Genomic DNA, 26,907 nt, shown 5'->3' with positions numbered 1-26,907 from the left:
GTTGTACAGTACCTAAATGACCCAAGACCAGCTAAGCCCTCTAACTTTGATATCCTACAACTGAGATCTTCTGCACATAGTGACCAGATGCCTGTTTCCATGCTCCGTGATTCCTGAAAGACAGTGTATTGTTCTTCCAAACACACCATGCAAAATACTTTCTACAGCTTTGCTTGCTGTGTTCAGAGCCTCTGGAATGGTCTAATTTCATGCTGGTCCTCAATAGGGAAGGAGAGACATGAAGATGGATGTCAGAAGATCTGGATTTGGTTTTCAGTCCAAATTATACACTTAAACTTGGGAAAATCCAGAACGTCTGAGCCTTAATTCTCAACCTGCAAAATGCGGGAACTGCACTCCACGATTACCTTCTGTCCTGTATTTTGAAAAGTGTTTTTTTGGAACATTTAAGCAATAAGACACCTGTCAGGCCTGGACAAAGGTGAACACTGGAAAACTCCAGCAAATCACAATCACATCATAACAGACTTGAATAAAAACTGTTAGTAAGAAAAATCTAGCGGCTGCTGCCATTCTCCTGAGACCACAATCTCCCCCTTGGGGAGCATGAGATCTCTGGGGAGCTCAAAGAAATTGTTAGGCTAAAATGTTGAGCAAGCTCTACCACCATCCAAATAAACACCTTTCCCTATGTGAGGAAATGCTACAGTAAAGCCCCTTCTTCCCTTTTACTTTTTATGATTCTATTCCAAGAAAATTAAGAGACATACTGTACTTTTTTCCCCCCATGTTACTAGCTACCAAGCTTGAGCTAAGAACTAAGTAGACCTTTATGTAACTATTAGACCTATATATAAAAATCTGGATATAGTTTTATTATTTGGCAACATGGCACTATTTTTTTTTTTTTTAAATAAGAGATGGGTGGGGAATCTGAACCGGGCTGTTATCTAATTTTAAACATAGGCTGTCCACCTGCTTGGCATATCATGTTCTCCATTCCTCCACTCCACCCCTTAACAAAATAATACCTTGATTTTGCATCCTATTCCACTACCCTGAAGGACTGGTTTATAATTACTGCAACTTTACTTGCTGTCTAAAAATGCTGAGATCAGCCATTTTCAAAGACAAACTTCCCTCAAATTCTTAAATGGGGAAAAAGATCCTTTTTACAGGAAAAAATCCAAGTGGCCACAAGACAGGATCACATTTCAGAAGGCATGTCCAGCAAAGACAGCCTAGTTTTCTTTTACATTTCAAATGCCACCTTCCTCTGGTTCTTCTCCCCACAAAGCTGTGGTAGTAAATAAATTCAGGATTTAATTCAACAGGACTAGCAAGAACGTCTGTTTTCAGGCACACAAAAGCACCAGTGGTCTGAGAAGGTCAAGAGGAGCAGAAAGTTCTCAAAAAGCTACTTCAGTACATGCATACACTGGTTAAAATCAAAACACAGAACAACCATGAAGCCATACTTAAAAGGTGCTGCTAAGTTAACTGTTCATTAACCAAAAGTTATTATTAACTTTTAAAAAGCTAATCTATTCCCAAGCATGTAAAGCTGTTGCTCTCCACACCAATTCACTGCTCATATTAAGACTATTTACACATGCTATAACTGCTATTCACCTTGAAGGTCTTAAGAGTGCTTCACCACACATACCTACCAAAGATACTCAACAATTCCTGGAGCAGCAGATAAGTTCTGCAGCTGTGGTTGCAAGCTCCGGAACATGAGTTTTTATTTAAAGGACATGCTCCCCTTGTGCCTCCTCCCCCACCCATCCCAGAAACTTTTTTCTAACACTCATAATGGCAAAGCAAGCTTTGAAAACATTAACCAATTTTAAATCAATGTTGGATGTTTGCCTGAATTTGCAGAAAGCCTTGAAGAATAGGTCTCATATTTGCATTATTCGCCTCATCTCAGTGTGGTATACGATGCTCTCTACAACACAGAAGGAATGTGAATCTCAATGCAGAAACCCCTTCCTCCCAAGGAACCATACAGCAGTGCGTGCCACTAATATGTTTATTCCATGATTTCAGCATGACCTGTGTGCTTGCCCTAGAAAGAAGCCTAAAATACTCTGCTTCCTTCTAACACAATCTGGTTTTATCTTCCAAGAACTTTTATGATGCACCCAGGCACTGCCAAGTATAAAAGTCTGTGCCATTCTGAGAGTGCAAGGATAGTTAAAGTAAAACCATTCCATTAAAATGGCAGGGGGCTATTGTTCGGACTGTATTGTTTGTATGCAATTCAGTTAAGCCTCTCTTTCAGGACGTCCATGGGAGAAACATGGCGAATGTGCAACAAGCCCTGGTGAGCAGCTGTACTCCATGCTGTTGCTCAATTTAGATCCTGCTTGCCACAGAGTCTGTAAGCCCTTGCATACATGCATCTTCCTCTACATTTCCACCCACACAAATCCAAAACTGGGTCTGACCTTCCCCACTCTGCTTTGCCCATGCATCCCCATAGAGTCTGAGCAAATTCCAGCCATCTGTCCTGCCTGTGCTACCAACTACTACGATCTGAACCATGCAGACCAAGGCAGCCATGTATCCATGCCTGTTTCTCAGCCTGTTAGGGTCCCTGGAGCTGCCCCCTGGTCCTGAATTATTTCTTGAACTGTTTGGAGACCTCTGAAAATAAAGCTGCTATAAAAGGTCTGCAATACATTAAAATCCTGCCACTAGTATTGACACAGCCAGCCACCGCAGTCTGATGCACAGTGTGTCTTGAAGGAGTCTATTAAGAGTCCTGTTTAGTTTACAACCATGTCCTCCATGCTTCCCTTAATTTGAAAAGCAAAATAATATTTCTAGACTAAAGGATGAAGTGTCAGCTATTCCTGTCCTTGGATCCAGGTTAAGTGACAGTCTTCATATGTGTAACACATTTCCACACACACACTACTTTGAGAAAGTGAAACTGTGGGCACAGCAAAGGAATTAAGTAGATAGCACAGTTGCATAAAAGCTACAAGATACCATTGGGTGTGGTAAGAAACTGTCTGCAGTCTCTAACGTGGGGGTACAATGTTCAGAGTTCCACATTTCCAAATTCTGGGAGCACAGACAGATGCCTTCTCAGCCTGGGCTCCTGGCAATACAACAGCAGGTCAACATCAACGTTCAACCCTTTGTGCTTCTCCTCAAGAAAGGAAGACACTAACAGGCCAGCACAACTCTAAAAGTCTGCCTTTAAAATTCAGCATTTCTTACTTTCCTATCCTTTCAACTTCCCATTTTTCCATATAGCTTTACCAGAGTTTTGCTGACCTGCTTTGACCTGCCTGCTGCCATCTAAAGGAACTTAGCAGGTATAGTCACTCAACCACTCACTAGAAACATAGGTAGTTTTAAAGCCTGTATTTTGGGAAAGAGGAGATAAGAGGGTCTACAATGGGCAATGTACATTCCTCACAGCCCGCAGCATTCAGCCACTGTCAGCCCAAAAGATTTGCCCAAGACCCTCTCCACCCAAGGAGCTGTGCTCCAAACACAATGCGTCCTGAAGAGAATAAATGTCCTGGCCCCCCTCCTTGAAAGTACAGCCTTAAAAAGATAAATCAGATTTAAACTGTCATTCTTGCAAAGAACTAAAACAATAAGATGAAAGATACTGAATTAATTCTCTGTTTGAGTGTCAAACTCTAGCGTTGTGCGTATCGGCATTTATCCCTCAAGGGTGGTTTCCTCACTCACATACAATGTTATTTTGAGTACCCTCAGTACTGCCCAAATCAGTGAGAAGACCAAACAACAAATCTCCAGTCATGAACATGGCAAAACAACTCATTGTTCATCAAAAAGCAGGCAATGCCCATTGTAACAACCCTATTTCCCTTGCCTTATCAGGTCAGCTCTGGTTTGTGTTGCAGTGAAATGCAATGGCAATGCATAACAAGGGCTGAATACAAAACCCTGGGACACAAGCCAGACCTGTAGTATGGTATGAGAGCCATGCAGATTAGGAAGGGAAGCCATACAAAATGGAAGGACTTACACCAGAGTTCATAGTAGTAGTTGCAACACTGGGATTGTCCACAACAGTGGCCCGTTTCACATATGTAACTTTGATTGTTGACACCCATGCAGGTTTCCTTGTCCTAAAATTAAACAGACACACTTTTAAGATGCTTTGTCAGTATCTTCTGCAAATGTAATCTTTTTACTCAATGATCTGCAAGCATTTGAAAAGTCACAAGTTATGGTCTTGGGAAACTCTAAAATACAGAAAGAGGTTAAAATACAGCTAAGGATCACCAAAAAACACAAAGGACTGTTCCAAAGAAAACCCCGTATCTCCAAACTCATGAGTTACATTGCTTTAGCATCTAGTCAGCACTGCTTTCTCATCATCCCTTTCCTTTTCCATTAAAAGTTACCATGGTTTGGGAGCCAGGCATTCTCTTAAAGAAGAGATGTCATTTGTTCCACATTTTACACAATATAGCTGCATTACTGGGGCTGAATGCCAAGTGGAGGAAACGCATTCATAAACAGAACATTACAATTTGAGAAAAGACTGCTTGGATTCATTTAGATCTAAATGATAATTACACTATGTTCCTGTGAGATTCCAATCTAAAATGATTCCTTCATAATTAGCCATGTGCTTTATATAAGATCAGCATTCCTGTAAAACTTCCTGGAATAGCTAAGTAGTCCAGGAGCAGAGCCAAATCAGCTGTCCTGTATCACCCAGCAGGTCCTCAGGACACTTCAGATGGAAAAGGACTACAGTGCGAGGTCTCAGTCCCCTACATGGTGCACTGCTTCACAAAAATCCATGTTTTCCTGCTAGTTTGAAAACATGGGTGGGAAAAAGTACAAAACAAAACACAGGAAACCAGAAGCATTTTACAGGTTGTGGTTTGTACATCCTCTAATAGGCTTTGGGGTAGCCTGGATGTTAGAAGACACTACACAGTTTCTTAAGAAACAAACGGATTGTAATAAAAAACATTGATGTTGCAAACCAACCTGTAACAAAGTCTAAAATTTTCACTTTCTTTCATGTAAAACTTATTATAAAGCAAAGAAAATGTGGGGAGGTTTATACTGAAAGATGTGTTGAAAGAATTCATTTTATAAGTACTGCCTTTCAAACAAAGAAACAAACAAAAAACCCAAACAAAAAAGCCCAACAAAACCCAACCAGCTAAAAAGAGCGGCAAACCCAACCAGCAGGCTGCAGGAATGTACATTGGTGGATCCCAACACTTGCAGAACCGCACTATTCCTCTATTTTATGTGAGTGCACCACAGCCACAGTTCTCACAAGCCTCCATGGAATCACCATGTGTGCAAAATACAACGTCCATTTCAATTGATGGACTGCCTCACTGAACAAGTGATGTAAAGCAGCGGTTTCAATGCAGAAGAGTCCTGCACCAAGTTCTTAAGGAGACTCAGTCTATTTGGGGATCTGGGGGAACACCAGCACTCCCACAATATGCAGTACCCTGGTTGTAGCCGCACTTCTCCAACACTGGGCCTGTGGGTCCCTGGGTAATATAGGTCCCTTGAGCACCTATATTACACCAGCAATATAACTTCTAAAAGCAAAACAACCTCCTGCCACCTAAGGTTCAACACAAAAGATTCCATGCTGCATTTTTCTCCTAAGAAGTCACACCAGCTTTTGAAAGGGTTTTTTTATCCTGTGAGAGCACAGTTCAGCAAACACAACTCAACACATGATATACTGCTTCCCCTCCTTCCACAGGTATCATGATTTCCACAAAAGGCTCTAAAAAGCACCAATGGGCCATCTCCTTAAAACTCATCCACAGAGGTGACAAGCTGGAGGGGTACCTGCCTCCTTTTTCCAGGAAGAGAACAACATGTTGCTGGACAGACCAGTCCAAGTGCTTTACTACAGGTAGCTAAAGCAACATTTTCTATTGTTGCCTTGAGATGCTGCATGCCAATAGTAGACACAATATTCTCCTATAGGGTAAGGAGGTGTTTCCAGCTCTAATTGCAGTGGCTGGTAGCAACTTTTAGGAGACACTGTTGAGCTAGCACACCATGCCTGAAGCAGAAAATGCTATTCATTCCAAAAATTGCAATTTTAATCAGCAAAAGAACTAGAAACAGGACACATCTTTTATCTGTTCTTATTAGTTTCTTTACACTTTTCCTCATTTTTGTGGGCCTTGCAGAGTTAATATAACTGATGAACAGCATAGATTTTGGCTCTCATATCTACAGAATTGAGAAATTAAGATCTCATTGCAAAATTGCAATCTTGTTGATAATGCACAAGCCAGAAAGTGACCGGCTGAGGTCTGCAGTTGTGACACATGAAGATCAATGTGACCTGTTGAACTGGCAAATGAATCACGTGGAGCTGGTGAAAGAACAGAGTCCCACAGTGCCATTTCAGGAACCCCTCTGCATCACAACACTGATCTGTCCTTGACCACCTGTGCTTACTCCCTCAAAATTTGTTCCATTCAGTGTTGTCTGTTTCAAAGAGTAGCAGTAAGGAACACATCCGTGTCTTTTTGCAGCAGCAACCTATAACAGCTTCAACATCACTATATTTTTCCCACTTAAGAACTTGCAGCAGTCCTGTTTTTTAGATACTTTCATCACATTATCCTTTTATTTGAACTTCCTGACTCCCTCTTGCCAACCTTATTATATTGGAAATGATGTTTCAACAATGCCATATGCTTACATGCAGGGTTGCTTCTTGTTAGCCCAGCTGGCAAACAGGTCTACGCAGGGATGGGTGCACATGTTGAACAGAAGATCCTCAGCAGCTAGGCTGGCATTCTGCAGGTTGCTCCTGCCTGCTTTTGGAGATCAAGTCTCAAGCAACATCCTCCTTTCCCATCTAAAGTAGAGTTCAAATCTTACTGTCCAGCGCTTCTTTACATACTGACCAAGAGAAGCCATCTTCTTTGCTAACGCGTAAGCACTTGTACCTTTGAATAATCTCGCAGTTGGCTTTCAGCTCCAGCAGTTCAGAAAGTCCAGGGTTTTAAAGTCCTTGCAGTGCCAGCCACTAGCCATGCTCCTCAAAGTCCAAGCAGCTCCTCTTGGAACCTTTCCGCAGCCCTCTGCCAGGCCAGCCACCAATGGGTTTCTGGGAACGTGGAGCCATCAGACTTGGTGCCACATATCAGACCCAGAACTGTCACCCTTGTTTCCAAACAGTTTCACAGAATCAAGGAATAATTTAGTTTGGAAGGGTTCCCAGCAGGTCACATGGCCCGACCCCTGCTCAGAGCACGGCTACCTCCAATGCTGGGTTACTCAACCTGGCACAGAGAAAGTGATAAAACGTAAAGGCAACAAATCTTCGGAAAAAGTCTACTAGGCAAAGATTCCAGTACAAGGAGAGCATTATTTTGAGACATGTTACAGGTGGCTCCTTTAGATCGAGTGTTTCAGTCTCCTTCCCTCTCCCCACTTAAGTCAAGACTGTGAAAAGCTGAGCCACTGTACAGTTTCTTGCACTGTTTTGCAAGCCAAGGAAGAGGTTATGCACTGCCATCGGTACAGGCCATGACAGAGACTGTGACATTTTTTGTTAGGAAACTTCTGCCTACCGCCAAGCACTTCATTCAGGCTTCAATTCCTAATTAAATCCCAGCCTGCACTTTTCATACCATCAGCGTTGTATTATTTATACTTCCTTCTCCCATTCATTCTTTGTGTCGTACGCTGCCAAACTGTAACTACTTAAGACATATCAGCAATATAGTTATCTATAGGCTAAATGTCTTCTGGGAACAATACCAGAAGTGCTTGTGCTATGAAAGCACACTATTTCTTCTTCCACACCAACAGGCATGGACAAGGCACAGGACTGAAAGAGTAGTTTTATAGGTAAGAAAAGTATATATGGGGGAAAAAAAATAATCTCATAGAAGCAAAGTTGAAGCACTCAACATTTCATTGGCCTGCCTTTGTTTCTAGTTTCCATTGCAAGTAGCACTTCTAATGATAATTTTTTAATCACTCTTAGCAGCGTGGAGTTTTTATCGAACTATTACAGTGGGGTTTAGGGTTTTTTTAGGTAGTCTTATGAAAACAAGGGAAGGGGAAGGTTTCTTTCTGAAAGCACTTTCTTCCCCAATAGCCAGTGGCTACCACATTCCAGCACAGGCTTCCTTGCTGAAGGACAGTCTTGCTTTCTTGTTGTCCAGACAAGCACATCCCTCCCTACCAGCCTTTGTTCAGCTAACTGTAGATGCCTCCAGACAGGATTACTAAGCAGCATCTACATGGGTCTGCTCTCAAAGAGTGTTCAACTCCATTAGAGCAGAATATTCCTGTTTTGCAACTAAGAAGCCCGAACATGCTATCCGTTATCTCCCACCTGCAAAGCCTAGAAGATTTCCAGCTAATTCCAAGGTATTGGCTTTGTCCTGTAAAGCAGCACGTACTCTAGGCTGCATGTGCATCGCTGCCTCCTTGGCATCATCCTAAGAGCTGATGCAGATCTGAGAAACTGCAATCACTGGATCCCTGACACACACTCCAAAGCCAGGAGGTTTCAGGAGAAGGCTCTGCAGTCCTGGAATCTGTGTTCTCTCCCCATCCAGTCCAACAGAGGCCATTTGTTAAACCTGGTGCAGGTTCTTTCTCATGAAACTGGTTGAGTTGGGAAGACCTCATCTTTGTGTGTTTGGAGAGTCTCTCTATTTGAGATGTGGCATTCTGGATTAGTTTTCACTTGTCATAAACTTTATAAAGCAATTTTGAATAAAAATAGTCTTTTTTTAAAAAACTCATTTTCTTGTTGATATTTGGCATTTGTGATAAACCCACAGCCATGCTGGCAACTCGGCCAGTAGCATGTTTTTGCTGTCAAGTGCTTTTACAAATAATCCTTAAAATATCCAGCAGTGGTAGGTATAAGAGAACTCAAGGCAGTGCCATATGTTGTCACATCTGAAGCTATGGCAAACATTAACGTCAGTGCCAGGGAAAAAAGCCAATTATTTTCTCTACCTTCCAGTTTAGTATTGGACCTTTACTGGAGGTCTACGTGACAAATTAAAGGTCAAAATCTGGGGCATGGTCTAGACAGGAGGCATTCACAGAGGTCTGTAGGTTGCCTGAACTGCCCCTCACTGCAAGAAAGGATGCAGTCAGACCTCCTTATCCTACTTTTGCAGTGATTTTCAGTATTAAATGGTTGGGTTTAATGCCCATAAATCTGTTAAGATTTACTGCATCTGGAGCCAGTGTAGGAAATGGAGGGAAATGAGAACTGACTGACAGTGGAGTACCATTATGATAAAAGGATGAAGGCAATTCACATTTTTCTACTCTCAGAAGTCAGCAGTTAACCTGGGAATATTGTTGCTGTGTTGAAAAGGAGAAAGATGAAGATGAGCAAATTCCAAACCGGTGTGGCTATTTTCCAAGCTGAAAATTAATATGTGCAACTGCAGCAACAAACACCACAGCCCACGCTCAAAAGTGCATAGTTGGCAGCGAACCACCTACAAAAGATGACTCCTCAGCTGGCATTAACCAGGTAACCAAAACCAGCAGTGGCTGATATCACGGAGATCTAATAACCATTTTAACTTTTTGCTCTGTCTCCTCTTTCCACAGAAATCCAGCCTCTGTTACCCTAAATATGAGCACCTTGCATTTATATGGCCTCTATGTGTCATTCAACCTGCCAGAGTATCTATTCATCCTGACCTTCGTAATACACAGACACCCTGGAAAACACTTTGAAATGTGACTTTCATTTACTGACAGCAGGTTATATGCCATTCCTGTCTGCTAGGATAGCCAGTTTTTTAGACCTACTCTAATTTCCTGTTCTCTCCAAACTTTGGTATAGCATTTGTCAAGGCACTTAGAAGCAAATTACTATTTGAACTGGAAGAGATGGGGATTAATAACGGAATGACAGTGGTGAGTAAGGAACTGAGTAACAGGCTTACAAACAGTGGGGCACAGTAAAAAGCCCAGCAGCAGGCTGAAGGGAGACTGCCAAACTGGCATCTGCTGGAAGGCAAGATGCTACTGGTTTTAACAGGACTCAGGCTCAACCTGTGACCCCCCCAGACCTTCTGGTTTCACAGTTCTCACAGGGGACTTTGGTAATAAGCATCTATTTAATAATAATAAAAAAAATAATCCCGACCCAGTTATTTCACTAATCTCATTACTCGCAGGCAGCAGTCCCTTGCTTTCAGCATCCAGCCGCACCCGTAACAACAAAGCAGGACAGATTTAAGTAAGTGACACAATCTTCAGAAAAATGTATCAAAAATATGTATTTTGAGTAACTCGCAAGCTGTATTTGAACCATATATATTCTTTAAGCACCCAGAGTAATAGAATGGAAGTGATTGTCAGTATCTTAAATATGTTAGAATTAACCAACAGGAAAAACTGTATTTGATACCCACTATTTATGAGTTATCATTTGGCTTTTACTCAAACTCACATATCAGACCATCACTAGTGTTGGTTAGCCAAGCCCATCAGCAATAGCTCATGAGAACGCAAACACAAAGCTCCCAAAGAAAATGAGCATCTCTGTCATAAGAGACTCAAGTGGTAGTTAAGTTAAAATTGCTGCTGAAAATACCAGACTGGAATGCCAAATCTTGCCATCGGGTTTACTGCAATTCCTGGTTTGCCAGCTGCCCCCCAGTTCCTAATCAAAATTCATCTTAAATAAAAAAAAAATCACTAGATCCTTTCAGAGAAAGCCAGTAGGTGGGATCACAGCAAAGACAGGCAGAACCGCAAGGGAACCCTGGATCACCAAGGCAGCTCAGGACTGACGCCCACCTGGCTGAGCGTGCACCAAAGCCTCCAGTCATCTCCCATCTTCATAAATACTACACTTGTTAGTCCTTTGGAACATAAAGGCAGAAATCCACCATCTAAGCAAGTGCCATGCCTTTGGTGGGTTCAGTTTAACAAAAGCACATAAGACTGGTAAAGATGAAACCCAGCTTTGATTGCTGGGAATTACCGGAACCTCAGTTGCCAGCCCCTGCCAGGACAACAGGGAATAAATTCCTGTAAGCCTGCCTTATGACAGGCAACTGAGGCCAGGAAATAAATCAGGTCTGGACATTTCTTCATAAGACACCCACCACAAATTTTGTTTTGCTGAATGTGGAAAAAAAAATACGTGTTAAGTGCAAACATCCAAATACTTACAGCATAATAAGTGGGGGAGGAATGATGCCTCTGAGCTGTCCCAGGCACAATAAAGATCTCCAAAATGGGAATTCTAATCCACAACATTTATTGCTTCGCTAATGCCAACATCAGGAGAATTATATTTAAATCACCACGATTAATCAGCCACAGCAGACCCATCTTCACCCCCAGCGGATTCAGAACCTCCAAGGTTTTATTAACCTTTATCTGACGAACAAATTGGTTTGTTGCAGCCATTTATCTTGGAGAAATACTCCGACAATCTTTAAAGGAATACTGTCCTTTTACAGATCATGGACACTTTGATGTATTTCAATGAGAGCTGGTTTCATTTTTGTTTATCACAAGTTTCACTTTCAGACTCCAAGAACTGCACATTTGCATTTTAAGCACCACCTGAAAGTGTTTACTTCCTGCGCCTTGCTAGAAGGTTCCCAGCTGTAGTCCCAGCCCTTTCACATTAAAGATAGATGCTTCTAGGAAATTACAGCTTTGAGGAGGCTGTCTTGCATTTTGTTGTTTTAAACCACCGAACAGTTGACAACACCAAAAATTTCGAGCAGTTAAAATTAAAACTGAAAAGGTTAGGAATCCAACATTTTAACCCTTTTTTTTTTCTTTTTACATTTATGCATAGAACTAGATGAATGTGTTCAAGCTTCCACCTGCAACCGTAAGAGGAAATGCTCACTTAAAACTGAAAGCTAAGCTCCTCTCTACAGTCATGTTTCCTGGGACAGGACCTTTAAACACCCACATTGCACTGATGTCAGATAGAGCTGACCTAGCTTTTTAGGCATTTAAACATCATCCCCACTGCAACAAGAAAAAAACCCCAACCCCAAACCAAACACCCTATTTTTACCATGTGTTCGGCAGTCCATCTGCCATGCCACAATGCCACTGGGTCCCAAAGAAGAAGTGAAGGCATATCCAGGGGAACCAGTTGTTCAGTGCAAGGGGTCCTGGGGAGCCCAAAGTCTCACCCCGACTGTTTTGTCCTTGTCACTCAGGTCACGGGAGGGGACCCCACTCGGCATCTCTTTCCTGTGCCTGCGAGGAGCAGCCCAGGATCAGCACCCCTTGTGTTGACTGGGAACAACAACAGCAAAGGACATCCCAGACAACCAAGCATTTACAGTCCCAGTGCAAACACAAGAGACAATAGAGTGACGAGATGTTCCTGAATTCCTCGCACACTTTTAATTAAATAACACTGTTCACTAACAACCCTTCCCCCCCCCCCCCCTTTTAGAAGTGGAAAAAGAAATTTCTGAATACTATCTGCATGCAGCACACAATAACAAATATTTAGATTGGGGTTTTTAAGTCTAAAAATTATTAAAACTAAAAAGTAATTAAAACTAAGAAAAGTTCAAGCAGCTGCACAAGCAGCTCTTTTCCACTATATCCTTCATCAGGGGATAAAAATAGTCAAGTGCTTTGCTCTTGTGTTCTTGAGGCAACACCTTTTTTCTCCTTCCTGTAAATGCCTCTGTATCAATGCCGAAAAGTTACAAGCAGAGAAAAAAGTACCATCCAGCCCACAGAGATAACCAGATGTTCACAGTTTGAGCAAATGAAGCTGAATTACACCTAACTTCTGGTTTTACACCTAACTTCTGATTTTACACCTTATGCAGCACCTCAATTGTCCCAAACAAACGTCTCATCTCTAAAACAAAAAGATTAATTTAGAAATAGGAACTTTAGAGAAAAACACACCTGTGAGACTCAAGCAATCTCAACATTTAAACCAGCTATGTCTCACTGCAAGTGGAGAGTTACCTAAAGCCATTCAGCCTTTGTGCCCCAAATTTCCCTTGGTTCAGTTCCGAGGTTTTTAGGGGAAGTCTCTTTGCCCTGACTGCTAGCAAGTGAACTGTTATTATAGCTATCGCACTCAATTACAGAAGGTCATTGTGCTAGAGGTAGTTTCTTATGTAAAACTGTTTTCAGTTCAGCTGGGGCGGGGAGGGGGCCTGCATTTCACCAAAAACTGAACTGATAAGGAAAAAGAGACAGCACTGTTTACTCAGCAGTGTGCTTAAGTCCTTTTGCCTTCACTTCTGAACAACTGAAAGTAGGTAGTTTAAAACACGCTACAGTCTAATCTTGGATATTTAATTCTAAATTAGAAACTGCAAGCAGCACTCTGATATCATGCAATATCTATTTATTGTGGATTACAGATCCCAGCAGTGCTGGGAAGAGTTTACAGTTAGATTCCCCTACAGACGTGCCTCCCAGACCAAAAAAAGGGTTTGCTCTCCCCAAGCCTAGGAACACATAGTTGGCACCTCCTCCAGTGGGGAGCAGCTGGGCAGTTGCTACTGTTTCTCATTCCACTCCACATTACCAGCTATTAAATTATCACAAGTTTCTTGTTCAAGCTCGAACTCTCCCAGAACAATTAAAAAGTCACCAAGCTGGGGGTCACAGCCTGTTGCCATTTTCCATTTGGTGACCTTTGTCAGAGATTATATATATACACATGTATATATATAAAATGTCTCTTTTTTTTTTCTTAAACCAAAGTTTAGCACTCAAAATACTGCCGGCACAAGAAAATGGTTCAAAGTTTGCCATGTACTTAAGCACTGTAAACACAATTCCATATTAAGAAGTGTGGAAAGTACCCTAAAACCCAAGCAAACAAAAACCGCACAGGAGCGTGACACAAAGAGCCACTCTGCCGCAAAGCCTACAACAACAAGAAGAGAGTTTCTTTCCCCAGCTTGCAGTTTTGCTCCTTCCTCGTTAATAAAAGGCGGCTCTCATGCTACTGCGCTCCCCGATCAAACGCCATGGGTGGGGAAGCGCTCTTTGTACGGTTCCGTTTGGGGAAAGTCAGAAATCATTTCCTGGGGGGGGGAGCGGAATAAAAATAAAAGCCATCAGTCACATCCTCCACCTGAGCGAGCAGCTCCCACCGCACCGAAGCCGGTTACCTGTCTGAGACCCAGGAGGAAAGGCATTCTGCAGGCTCATCCTCCGCACCAGCGCATGGGAAACCAGGGATTTAAAGCCCCACAGCGACCATTTCCTCATCGGCTGTGGGCAGCCCGCTCCTCCGATCCTATTTAAACCAGGGCTTCCTCGGCTGGGAATGCAAAGTAAACAGGGTCCTGGGACACTGCACGCACTCACTGGCTCCCCCTCCTCCTCCTCCTCCTCCTCCCACTCTCCGTGACATATCTCAGACGCAGCCCAGCCGGGGTGTTTGCAAGAGGGAAATGACATCAGGTCGGGCAGTTCTGAAAAAAATAACCAAAAAAAAAAAAAAGCCCTGAACCTTAAGACAGCTGCTGGGTAACACCAGGCAGCTTGCTGCAAACGGGAGCTGTGTGCGGTTGGGCAGCGCTGCCTGTGTGGACCCTGGCAGGGAGCCGTGGAGGAGCAGAAGCGCTCTCCTCCCTGCTAGCTGGATGCCGCAAGTGGAGGGGAATCTATTAAAAACGTTGGCAAGAGCCAACAGCTCCTCAGTCGTGATTAAACCTCGCTAAGCAAAAATAGACATTTAATCTATTTTTGAGGAGAAAGCTAAGTTTGATGCGGCTTGCTGAACTGCACTGGAGCCCTAGGAGCAACCACCATGGCTTCTCCGAGTACCTCCAGACCCCGGCCAGGGACCTGGGTAAAGCCTCCACAGACCCAAAGCACTCCCATGCCTTCTTCTGCCTACCATCATGGCTCCATTTTTTCTGAGCACTGTTCAACCCTCAGCCTCCCCAGACAACAGCTGTCCCACTAAAGAAACAGCAACAACTCCCCTGATTTCAGCAGCATCAGGACCGGGCCTCTCCAGCGTCAGACAGGTGATGGGAAGACATTTTAATCCACCTCTCCCCAAGGAAAACGTGACTAGCCCTGACAGAAGTTCTCTCATTCTACTTGAGCTCATTTCAGATTTTCATGCCAAGGGGCAAGTAAGCCTTATAAACAAATTTATCATCTGGTGCCCAGGATGGCATGTCTTGTTTGTCCTCTCCTAAGCAAGGAGTACAGCAAGTTCCACAGCCATGTAGGAGATGACACTGCAGAAGGTAATCTAAATTTAACTCCCTTTTCTACCTCCACTTTGAAAGTTCAGCAACCTCTTTTTTTCCTGCTTCTCTTTAATCAGCAGCTGTCCTCGTCTGTCGGGGGGGGACTGGGACACCACCACCACTCCCACATGCCCCAGCAGCAGCTCCATGGGTATTTGACAGAGGGGCAACTCCTGTTGCTTTTGGCCTCTGGTTTTTGGAGCTTGACACGTTAAAATATTTGACGAGGGAAATAATATATTTTTTTTCCATAGAGAGTTGACCAAATCCCTTTTTTAGTAGCAATTTTAACAATAATTTCAGGACTTCAGAAGAGAGAGAGAGAAACCACATATAATTCTTACAGATGCTACTTTGCAACAGCAGGGAAAAAAAAGGGGGAAAGGAAAAAAAAAACCAACACAGAACAGACCTCCCCCTGCCCCCGACAGCCAGATAGCTTGCAGCAGTGTCAGAAAAAGACACCCATTTTCCACATGCCAAAACCCCTCAGTGACCGCTGTTGCTGCCTCCTCCCTGCCCAGCCCGGGGTTGTTTCCCAAATGAGAACCCCACTGTGGGTGTCCTCTACACAATCAGGCTGTGAGACTATACACAAGTATTACTTGTTTTTACACCAACTTAAAGCCACCATATAAACTTGCCATTTAAGGTAAGCACATCTCTGTTTTTCCTAAGAGAAAACAGGCACATAAGTAATTTCCTGGAGCATACAAAACATCAGCATTAACTAGCATCAGCCAGGCAATGGGATTTTCCAGCTTTTGTGCTTTTGGATCAAACTCTCAACCTTTGCTTTTCCAATTCTATGGACAAACAGCAGTGATATAAAAGGGCAGCTTTCTGTTTTAATAATCTGTTCTGTGGCCTCACACTGTCCTTTGAAATACCGATTTTGGCTGTTGCTATCCAGAGCCCTGGTCTAGGCAGTTTCCAGGGCTGAGCCAATGCAGCAATTTCTAAATCCCTACTGTCAGAAAGAATCTAACTTTAACCACCCGCCTCTCCCCCAGCACATACTCAAAAGGCGAAGTGTCATTCCAGATCTAAGACAAGTTGTGAAGGACTATCAAAGGCAGTAACTTAGAGGAAAAGCAAAAGCATCCTGATTTGCGTGTGAATTTAGCAATCCTGGAAAGACTGACACAAAAAAGGTGGTTTGCAAGAGGCATTACCACATTTGACTGCAGCAGCCACCCTCTCTTGCAGTCTCTGAGTGACAGCGGCCAGTAACACGCTCCACAAACTCTGCTGTAGGTGACTATGGAAAAAGCCCTGGAGGGGGCAAAAAAAAAAAAAAAAAAAAAGCTGGACAAGTTAGCTCACACCCTTATAATACCTTAATCAATGCACTTAGAGCCTTTTCAAAACACCTAGGTTCTCCTAATCATTGCAATTTCTTTGGATATTCCAAGTGGTATTATTTTACGCCCTCCTCTTTTTTTTAAGTTCTTGCCCTAATGCTTTGTCTTGTGGCAATGAGTTTCTTAGTGGTTGTGAACAAATAGTTCCTTTCATCAGGAGTGAATTCACCACCTTCTAATCTGACTTTCATATTATTAGCAGGTGGGAACAGAAGTCCCCATCCATCTTCTCACCCATTCATTACTCTGTACCTGTTAGCTATCTTCTTATAAAAGATATCAATCTTCCCTATCCTCTTAATGTAAAATCTTTTCCCAAAGCCTTCACCTGCTTATTGTCCATTTCTAAAACCTTTCTAATTTTCTACTGCTCTCTGCTTGGGGGAAACCAGAGCTGAAATAATAATTATTTTAATGAAAGCAAGAGCAGCTCTAAGGCAGGCTCAGGACAGGTTTCACCTCCTTTATACGAACCTGGAGTTTAACATCTGCAAAAGCCACCCATCTATGACACAAGAGTGTGTCTATCCAAGCTATCAACCAACAGAGCAAACACAAGTTTTTAAAGTTTGTCTGTAGATGAATCTCTTGAGGGCTCTGAAAAGTCAAGGCTAATGTCAGGATAGATTATAGGATCTACATTATTTTGAAAATTTGCCTGTTTAGGCAGCCACCAAGCATCCTTTTTTGGCACGTCAGTGTGGATCCTACTACAGGATAATGGTGAGCAAGTTTCTTTTGAAAAAGAGGGAATAAAGACCTCTAGGCTTTATCAGTCTGTAATACTGCTCTCCTGAACATGTCATCTGCCCCAAACATGGATGTCAAGTAAAGGATGCTGCTTGACATCTTCGCAAGCCTAACACACTGTGCCTCATGACCTCAGATATTAGCATGCAACTGAAGTAGATGACGGAGGTTGTTTGGGCAATTTTAAAGTTGCTTTCAGTGTCTGATGGGAGATACTTGCAAGCAGGTTTAGTAACCCAGCAAGATACAATATCCATTTGGATACCCCCTGAGGAAACAGCTTGACCTTTAGATGATCCAGTTACGACAACACTATTGGAAGAAAAATTGAAGTTGCGCAGCTCAAATCTGTCAGGCTTGAAGCACAAGGCTACTCTCAGTTGCTCCATTATTAGAGTCCTAGGCAGGGAGAGGTTTTGAACAGTAAATATGGGTGGTGTGTAATATCCCCTCAATTAAACCTTAATACCATGGTTCTGCACCTATATATATACAGATTGACCATAAAGTTGGAACAATTTTATCTAATGACTCTTCCATTTGCTCCAGTGCACTCTGTTATTTTCATGTTGGTAACAGGAGCATCCCTGGAGCATCAGCTATCCATTTTCATTAGTCAGCCCACAGCCCTGGGTGCTAGAACTGAGACTATACAAGTCTGCCAGGCACTCGAAATACAAGTGTGAAAGAAGCAACCTGAATGAGGGTGACTTTATCTTTGCCCATCCTGGAGGTGGCTCTGGGAATAAAGAAAAAAGGGAAAGAAACATACAGAAAAGCATAAAACCAGATCCGTTTCTCTAGAAGACAACATCCAGGAACAACCAAGCTCTATCTGCCTTGACAGCAAATGTTCTGAAGGGGCTTGTTTGCTAGCAAAACCAGCACAAGACATTGGGAGATCACCAATGCTGGAACAGCAATGCAATGCTAGATCTGCCTGGAAACCATTTCTGGCTGGCCACCTGCCCGCAAAATCTGCCCACTTGTCGATTCCTGAAGAGTGAAGGGCCACTTCCCTACCCTAATGGCACAATTACAAGAACACAATGACTTTCCAATATGAGGACCAGGTGCCCCAGCTTCACATAACATATAGCATTGGCACTGCCTACAGAGAACGTCATCAACAAATTCCAGAGGACAAACAGGAACAGGTCAGTCTGATAATTTCCCAGTACCTACAGGACCAGGAGTATCGACTCTATTGCTTAGGAGACACATGGTCCAAAACAAACCTTTCAGACCCCTTGTGTCTAATACTACTGTATTATTTAGGAGTGGGGTAAAGTGGGTCCCCCAATTTGCATGCAGTTCAACTACGAAACAAGGACACTGAAGTCATTTCCACTTACTGCTTTTCAGGCCAAACAGACTTAATCATTGTTAGAGAGAGCAAAGAATAACTGCAGGAAAAGACACCATACATGTTGGAACTGGCTTGTGAGCCAGTGCTGCAGCCAGTCTGCTGGATCAATAAATTTTAATGTGCAATGAAGCACAAGGGCTTGTAGTGGTTAGAATGCGTCCTTGGGCAGGTCCCTCTTCCCTGCAGCCTGTCACCACTTCTGTCAGCCCAGTGGTTTAGAAGTGCAAGAAACTTTTGCAGCTTACTAAGTCAAGATAAGCAAATAGGGACAGTGCATTTCAACCTCAGTGCTGTCACCTATCTTTTTCTCAGAGTAACTGGTTAACCAGGGAGGAAAAGACTGCGCACTTCAAAACATGCTCAGTGTTGCAGAGAGTCCCAACAGCAAGATCTCCTGCTTGATTCCAATCAAATCTTGATTCCAGTTGAATCCTGAACAGCAACTGTCAGCCAAGCAGGCAAGTGCAAACATGCGCCACATCTTCCACCTGAAAGCCACGCGTGAGCCCTGAACCAAAGTAGGGGGTATTGCAGAGGAAGCCACTACCCACTCTGTCACCTGGTATTTCAGCAGGAGCCTGTCCTCCTCTTCAGTTTTCATATGTGGGTGAAGAAATACCAACAGTAAAGCACTTTCCTTTGCGCTTTTGTAGAGCAAGCAATCCCTCCTCTGAAGCTGCTGTCTGTATTAAGCTATCATAAGAAGGGTACTCAAGAAAGGGCAGGGAGTGGACAAGGGGTGGATGTGGAGGGGATACCCAAGAAGAGTCCACTCCAACACCCATCTGACAGAAGAGACAAGAGAGGCCACATCCAGGCTGTTCCAGACACTCCTACCCACTCTGCTGTTTAGCTGATGGGAGAGTGGTGGCAATGAAAAGTCCAGACTCCTCCTCTGAGACCAAAATAGTTTTTGCTAAGCGTAGCTTGAAATTTTCAGCCCTCAGTGACATTGTTTCCCACTGCTTTTTCCCCAAGGAGAAGAAAATGATAGCCACAGGTCCAGCACGCTTTTCTTCACAGCAAGAGTTGTAGCCAAGCCAATGTAATTGTAACACCAAAGACTATTTGCATCATCTATTTTGTATGACCACTGTTTCAATACCCAGGCCTGCCATTCAGGCCCAGAAGTCTTAAAAAGCTTTAAAGTCCTTCACCACTGAGGCAGAGGGGGACTAAGGAGTTGAAATTGCCCCACTGAAAAGTGACACTAAGTACTTCAGTGCAGATAGGGTTGATTCTGCCTCTTTAGCATTCCCACGTTTTGGGCACCAATGTCAGGCTTCAGTTTTCGTCTGGAGTGGGTAATAAAGTCATTGGAAAGCCTACTCAGCTTTCTCTGAGCCTGCTGGCAGGGGGAGAAGGAGAAGGGAGGGGGGAGTTCAGCTGTTAAACATTTGACGAGACCGTCTCCAGGAGGGCTAGCGTGTCTGGGGTGGTACAGGGACACTAGCCTGGCTCCTTGCTTTTTGGCACTACAGCTCTTGTTTTCCTTATGCCCGTGTACGCAAACAGGACCTTTGGTAATGGCTCAAGAGAAGATGATCTGCTCCAGAGAGGGAAGGCGGCAGAGCCTGCAGACAGTAACAGGATCCCCCATACATGGAATCAAGACGCTAAGCGTCTGTTCTAGTTTCAGAGTCTTGCACCATGTGGGTACCAAAAATACAGCCTGTGTGTGTCCTTTGGTCACATCATCATAGGAGACAGCATTGTTCCAAAGCTGCTTACCAGCACAACCTTGATGGAGATCTTAGATGCCCTACTCTTAGAAGTGCTATTTGTTTTCTCTCCAAATGACAGCAACTCACTATTTTTAGTGTTCATCTCATGTCTGCTTGGCATTTCCCTTGGGCCTTACCCTTGTTTCACAGTGTTGGTGCCAGCTCCCACGAAGCGTTTTTTTGGTGCCAGAGGGGCTGATGCCAAGTCTGTCTGTCTTGATGCCAAAATGGCAGCTGGCTTTATTGTTGAGACAGGATTTGCCAAAGCTAACAGCACTAGTGCTAACAGCACTAGTGGTGGGGTGAGTAGCATTGATTTTAAGGTTTTCTTTTTCCTTACTCTTCTATTGCCTCTAGATTTCATGGGATAATGCTGCTCCAAATGACCTTCTGGGGTCCTAGAAGATGGATTTTTCATCAGGGTCTAAGGCAGCAGTCAGTCTTAACTCACAGGTCCTCAAAGAGAAGGATACTTACATACATGGAGCAATTATCTGGGATGCAGCACTGCCACTGTGGGGCCCAGCTACACAGGACCAAGCCCCGCTGCAGATCAGGCAGGGCTTGATCTCTTGATCTCTCTCAGCCTGCAAATGTGTTTAAAAAGAACCTACCACGAAAACAGAGAACCCGCTGAAGATAAGGGCAGTTACATGGCATTTCATCACCAAGATATACCCAAGACAGAAGTCTGGAGCAGGAGAGGAGGGTCAGGGACCAGCCAAATTGCATCACATTACCGTGACCAAGACAACAAAACCCAAGAAAGATCATGGCCATTTGCACTCTCACAACTGCCACTCTGTGAAATGCTACCATTCAGATAAAATCCAGTCTCGCACATGAGGCACAGGCATGTTGACTGTGGGAAACACCCACAGAGCTGTGAATAGATAGCACATGATAGGTAATCACACATGTACAGATACATGTAATCTGAAGTAATGGTATCCCGGCAAATTAGGAGTATTCTGATGTTAACCTCTGCTACTTTTCTTATAAACCTAAAAACCACACCTTGTTCAGAAACAGTGGTGTCAAATGGGCATCCAATCGCCCAAAGATGCTCAGCTCTTTCTTCAGGAACGGTGCAGTTAGTTAACCTATCAACAGGTAGACAATTAGTTAAAATGGCTTTCTCATCATGTAAGACTTCGCTGAGGGATCTGTTATGCATACAGCCTGGTCAGATCTTTCTGAAGTTTGTTGATCTTTTCTGAACTTAAGTTTACATCTTGAACAAATTTAGAAAAAGCCCCCAAAATCCCAGCAGTCTTGTTTTCCTCAGCTCATTTTTACAAGAAAGAGGTTCTTTTATTGAGTTCTGAGAATTAAGTTTCTGTTTCCAGCAGAACACCACTTCTATATGGCCCGTACCCTTCTTGAGAGAAACAGATTTTCTGGGAAATCCTTTAGGAAAAAAAAGAGACATCAGCAGCTGCCTCTTTCTGAGCACCCTTCTGGATATTATGGTTTGATGTTACACAGCAGAGCAGTATCGCAGAGGTTATGCTGAGGCAAAGAAACGTCCTCAAACTGCCTTATATATGTACAGCCTCAAGCACTTTCCTACTATTATCCCCTGGACTTTACACTCCAGGCCCTGCCATGGCACCTACATCCCCAAAGGTGGGTTCTGGATTGCACAGATGACTGGGTTTGTGGTACACAAACCACAAACAACTGGTTTAACCAAGCCTTCCTCCTCTTAGAAAATACACGTGGATCACAATGTGGCACTCCCAAAGTTAAAGGTCTGTCAATTAACCTAACAGGCTGTACAGTACCTAGAGTTTTACAGGATTTCTGTTATCTAGCAGTAAGGCAAACTCATCTGAACTGCTACAGGTAGGCTGAGGCTCACAGTTTGTGGTTAGAGCCTGGCACAAATATAAGGAAAGAAAGCCCTTCCACATGGCATGGTCTGACTAACAAAAAGACAGGGAGACTTCTCCTTTTCCAAAATGAAGAGCACTAAAGATCATGTACATATATCTTCATATAACCGAAGTGAAGAATTAAAGAAAACCACAAGTTTAACTATTAAGAAAGCTCAATACCACAAGCATTTAAAAGATCACAGCACAACAGTATTAAAGACATCACTTTTAAATCACTAGACAAAACTCTAAGAGAGCTATCAGATCTTAACCTCCATGGTTAAAAACTTCTTTAAACATGCAACTTTAGGGAAAACCACTTCAGAAAGCCTCATCTTAAACACAAGTTTGTCTTTTCTAATTTGAATTACTGTGTTGCTTAGGATTTCTCCAAGTACTTGGAAGAAAAACATGAACTTATCTCTATTTTGAAATGATGAGTAAACAAATATAAGGAATAAACAAACCAGCACAGCATATGGTTAAGTGCAGTTTCAAGCTGAGTTTACCCATGTCTGTGAAACAGCAGGAAATATCAAGACCTTAAAGCCTACTCTCTCCCCTGTTGTAGTACTGGTTCTGCTTTGGCCCACGTCTTCACCAGGAAGACAAGAAAAGCTCCCCAAAAGGCCACACACTTTGTTGCTCTGCCGACCAGAGGGGAGAGTTTTTGGGATTGCCTCAAACAGGAGAGCCCTCAGAAAGCATGATCTACACAAAGCAGAGAGCTCACAGATGTAGGTTTCCAGGTACAAATAAAGTTGTTTCGATGCAAGCATATAGGGCAAAAAATTCAACGCCTCCCATCACCAGCTCCTCATCCTGCTCCATTTTCCCTCTCTGCAGCTATTTTCCCTAACCGTAAAACAGGGAGAGTGCCAGAAAGTTGTTTGAGATATTACAACCGCTGGACTCTAAATACAACTAATTGTTATTCCTTCTATGCCTAGCAGAACTGCCACCGGTTACCCAAATATTTCCTGTTGGGCTCAGCTCATCTGGAGGCCACCCCTGGGACAGCCCGCAGTTATGTAAGGAACAGGCGGCTGGGAGGAAGCAATGTCCCAGTGTCATGTTTCAGCACCAGCCATGGCATTACGCAGTTTGCGCTTTGCTTAAGCATTAAAAGCACTGGTGGCATCTAGAATCACAGCCAGTTTCTAAATTTCAGTGATGCACCTGAAGGCCAGGTGGTTTTGCCATTCCAAGGGCAGATACCTTCAACACCCTACTGTCTTGCTCCCCCGTCTTCGTTGGTATCTGTGGGGTTTCCCCCTTAGGTATATGGGCCATGTGCTCCCCTTGTGTGCGTAAGCATGCTTTATTTCATATAGTTCAATGCCCAATAATTAAAAACTCATTTCAGCTTTATCTTGGGAAGAAATGCTGATCACCATAACCTGCCTTTATGGGTATTATCTTATCCCAACTGCTATAATTTCCATTAGTGCTTGTTATTCCACTGGCAGATAAAGCAAACACTCCCCTGGCTGTAGCAGGGCTGAAGGAGTACAGGGTGACCCGCACTGCTTTACCTCTTTCACACATTTCTCTGCAGCAAGGTTGCAGGCTATGGAAAAGAGAGAAGGCTAAGCGCTTGCTTTCTTCTTGCTAAAGTGTGGCTTCCAGACATGCATTTGCTCTAGGTCACATTACCAGTGGCCTCTTATTCCTGCAACCATTGTTTTCTTTTAAATTCTCCCATAGCATAAACCAAATAGTCCATATGCATCTGTGTAAAAAAAAAAAACAAATCAAAACCTGATTGACATCCTACCTTTTTACAGAAAGGTAATTGGTGCTAATTAGCATGACTGCAGTAAAATAGTAAATCTTAAAAAAAAAAAAAAGCCAAAAAGCCCAAAAGCCCCCTCCCCCAAACTGTCAGAAGCCAGTTATTTTCTTATTCTTCAAAAGAAGAGCAATATACATGTCATCCTCAGCACTCAGAAAGCTCAGACCTGTGTATGACTGTTGAATGAAGAAACTCTAAGGAAATATTTTCAGTTTTTAGAAATAGTAACTTCTGACACAATATAGGCTCCTACAGTAGTATTTTTCCCCTGAAGCAGGTAGTTTGGGGAGTAGGAATTCTGAACATCTCCTTTGGAAAACCAGGACCAACCCTCCTGCCCTGGAAACAAGTGAGAAAACTGCCCACCAATTTCATCGCAGAGACCCAATCTGCACCTTGTAAAGTCATCAGACCATTGAAAGAGACATCTTCCAGGTAAACATACATAAAGAACTTAGGGACAGACAGCAACATTTGTGAGCAGGATTTAATTACAGATTTAATTACAGACTGGCCATTGGACTGCCCTCCTTTCAGCACTTGCTCCTTAACACAGGCTTCTAGCGTCAGGGCTGTTCGAAAATGAAAGATGCAAACCCAGAGGCTCCAGGCTGAAAGGCTTCTCAAGAAGTCACCCTGTCAAACTGCTCTAGGAACAATTCACTGCACCCAAAGCGTCAACATTTCTCTAACCTGTTCTTAAGGTGACTGCAATCACTAGTGTTCCCACCGCTTCAGCAGGCAATGTGCTCCTGTGCTCGATGTTCTTCAAAAATGAGGATGTTCTTTCCCATTAACATTTATTCAGGCTTTAGTGCAAGATAAGGCAGTACTTTCTTCTTCTCCACTAAAAACAAGACAACTAATCACAGTCATCTTCTTAACTTAGCTCACCTGGAAAATTGTTCTGTTCCTCTAGAAGCTCCTTTCAGAAGACAAAAGTCTTTTCTTCATAGACTACAAGGATTAAATCATAGTTGTACTGCTTTTCTCAGTCTGCAACTTAAACCCATCTTAAAATGTGGGATACAAAATGGTGCGTATCACTTACTAGCACGGAGCATTACAAAATACCTGTATAGGACACTTCTATTACTATATCATTAAAGATTTGGTGGATTTTTTTGCAACAACCGCACTCAAATTCTGATACATCCCCAAATCCCAGACTCCCTCTATTTGACTTTCTCCATCCAATAAGTACTCTGCACTATTCCTTCAAGAAAAGTGAAACAGCTTCAGACTATTTTCTTCAAGTTGCTCTACTGTCTTAAAAAAACATACACAATGCTCCATCTGCATCTCAAGTGCTTTCTCTTTGTCTGCCAAACTGTTGGCACAGAGGCAGAACAAACCCATCCAGGATCCCAGTCACCACCACAGACTACTCCTTAGCATATATTCCAGTCACTTAATGAACCCACCGCATTACTATTTAATCCTGAACACAGATCCCTACTCAGCATCCCATAACCAATGTGCTCCCTCACTCAGGTTGGGCTGTAAAACATCCATTGAATCAACCAAATTAAATCCCCCCCCCCCATCAGGCTGTTCCTGATAAATCCACACTGCTTGTTTCCTGTTGCCTTAGAGATGTTTATAAAGCCTTCAAGGATTTATTCTAGCACTTTACTAGAGACTGAAGCACTTCACCATTTTCTAACTTTTTCTTCCTTATTCTTTTCCTTTTAATTTGACCCCTTTACGTTTAGTATTCGTTTTAATGTGTGTAGAATTACAGCCAGGAGGTGCATTGTTGGTTTTTTTCCCCTCAAAAACCAGAAAAGCAGCAAACCCTTTCAGTCTATGTATCAGTTAGAGTTACTGTTTACTCACTTTCCTCATTAAAATTTAGATACCTTATTTTTTTTTTTTTTTTACATCTAACACTGTATTTGCAGAACCTTTTCTAAAGCCTTTGTGTGTTCCTGCTAGCTGCAGTACAATTCTTACACCAAAGGTGAATTATACAAACAGTATAATGTTTTAGATGACTGAATTTAGCAGATGGTATTAACATCAGCAAAAAATAATGAAGATGATAATAAATTTCAGGATCCCTTTAAAAGGCAGGTCTGGCATGAGAAATAAAAACGTTAAGACTTTTTAAAACATATACCCCATTTGTGGAAAGAATTCCAGCATAAACTGACAGCATGACTTTATCTTTTAGATTGTCAGCACACGGCGGACTGCTGAAGTCTAAGCTCACACTGAGTTGAACTCACCATGAGGAAAAATAAGTGACCATCAAAAATGTCCCCAAATTCTTGGGAAATTCAAAACAAAGTTTCAATCAAAAAAGCTAAAGCAATCTTTTGTAAATGTAGAAACTTATTCGTGAAGTGGAACTTGTATCTGCCAAAGTGATCCAGCAGAACCAGTGGTATTCAGTGTGTCCACCATGCACCAAGAGACCCTTACAGATGCTTGAGGGATTCAACCTGGAAATCAGATCAGTAACAGAGGTGAATCATGCAGCTTTACTATTGGATCAAGCATGCTGGACAAGGTTTAGTTCTCTAATATGCAGTTAGTATATGCTTGAGCTGTGTAGTTGGAGAAAAGTCTTTAAGCTATTATTATGCCTTATAGTTGTGTAGGTCTGAACAGCAGCTGAGCCTCTGTACTTCTCCTTTCAAGGCAGGCTGGAGGAAGCGCAACCCTGCTGCTTCCTCATTAGCGTGAAGTACTGCTGTCAAATTGTCTGCAAGTAGCTTTTGAACTACCCTGAGGGATAACCAGACCTCCAAAAACTCAGCAAACACATGGAAAATGCTCCTTCCTAAACTCCCCAGGAGCAGAAAGATGCACCAGTGGCTCCTACAGTC

General features: G+C 42.9%; 1 protein-coding gene across 4 annotated transcripts in view; it reads right to left on the bottom strand.

Annotated features, from left to right (window-relative positions):
- The window catches only part of WBP1L (WW domain binding protein 1 like), a 60,351-nt gene that overhangs the window by 10,893 nt on the left and 22,551 nt on the right, over positions 1–26,907 (bottom strand). The window contains exons 1-3 of one of the 4 annotated variants that reach the window (XM_009912363.2): positions 14,094–14,324; positions 12,008–12,195; positions 3,980–4,082 (exon numbers count right to left, since the gene is read on the bottom strand). In XM_009912363.2, coding sequence (XP_009910665.2) covers positions 3,980–4,082; positions 12,008–12,073 — 169 coding nt within the window. In that variant the 5' untranslated portion in view covers positions 12,074–12,195; positions 14,094–14,324. Of the gene's footprint in view, positions 1–3,979; positions 4,083–6,664; positions 6,686–12,007; positions 12,196–14,093; positions 14,340–26,907 lie in introns of those variants that run through there. The other 3 variants (XM_069796878.1, XM_069796879.1, XM_069796877.1) reach the window with 3 other exon arrangements.

Source organism: Haliaeetus albicilla, chromosome 11 (genome assembly GCF_947461875.1).
Source record: "Haliaeetus albicilla chromosome 11, bHalAlb1.1, whole genome shotgun sequence".
Taxonomy (NCBI): domain Eukaryota; kingdom Metazoa; phylum Chordata; class Aves; order Accipitriformes; family Accipitridae; genus Haliaeetus; species Haliaeetus albicilla.
The sequence above is the reverse complement of the archived record's forward strand: the minus strand, read 5'-3'. Positions and strand labels throughout refer to the sequence as shown.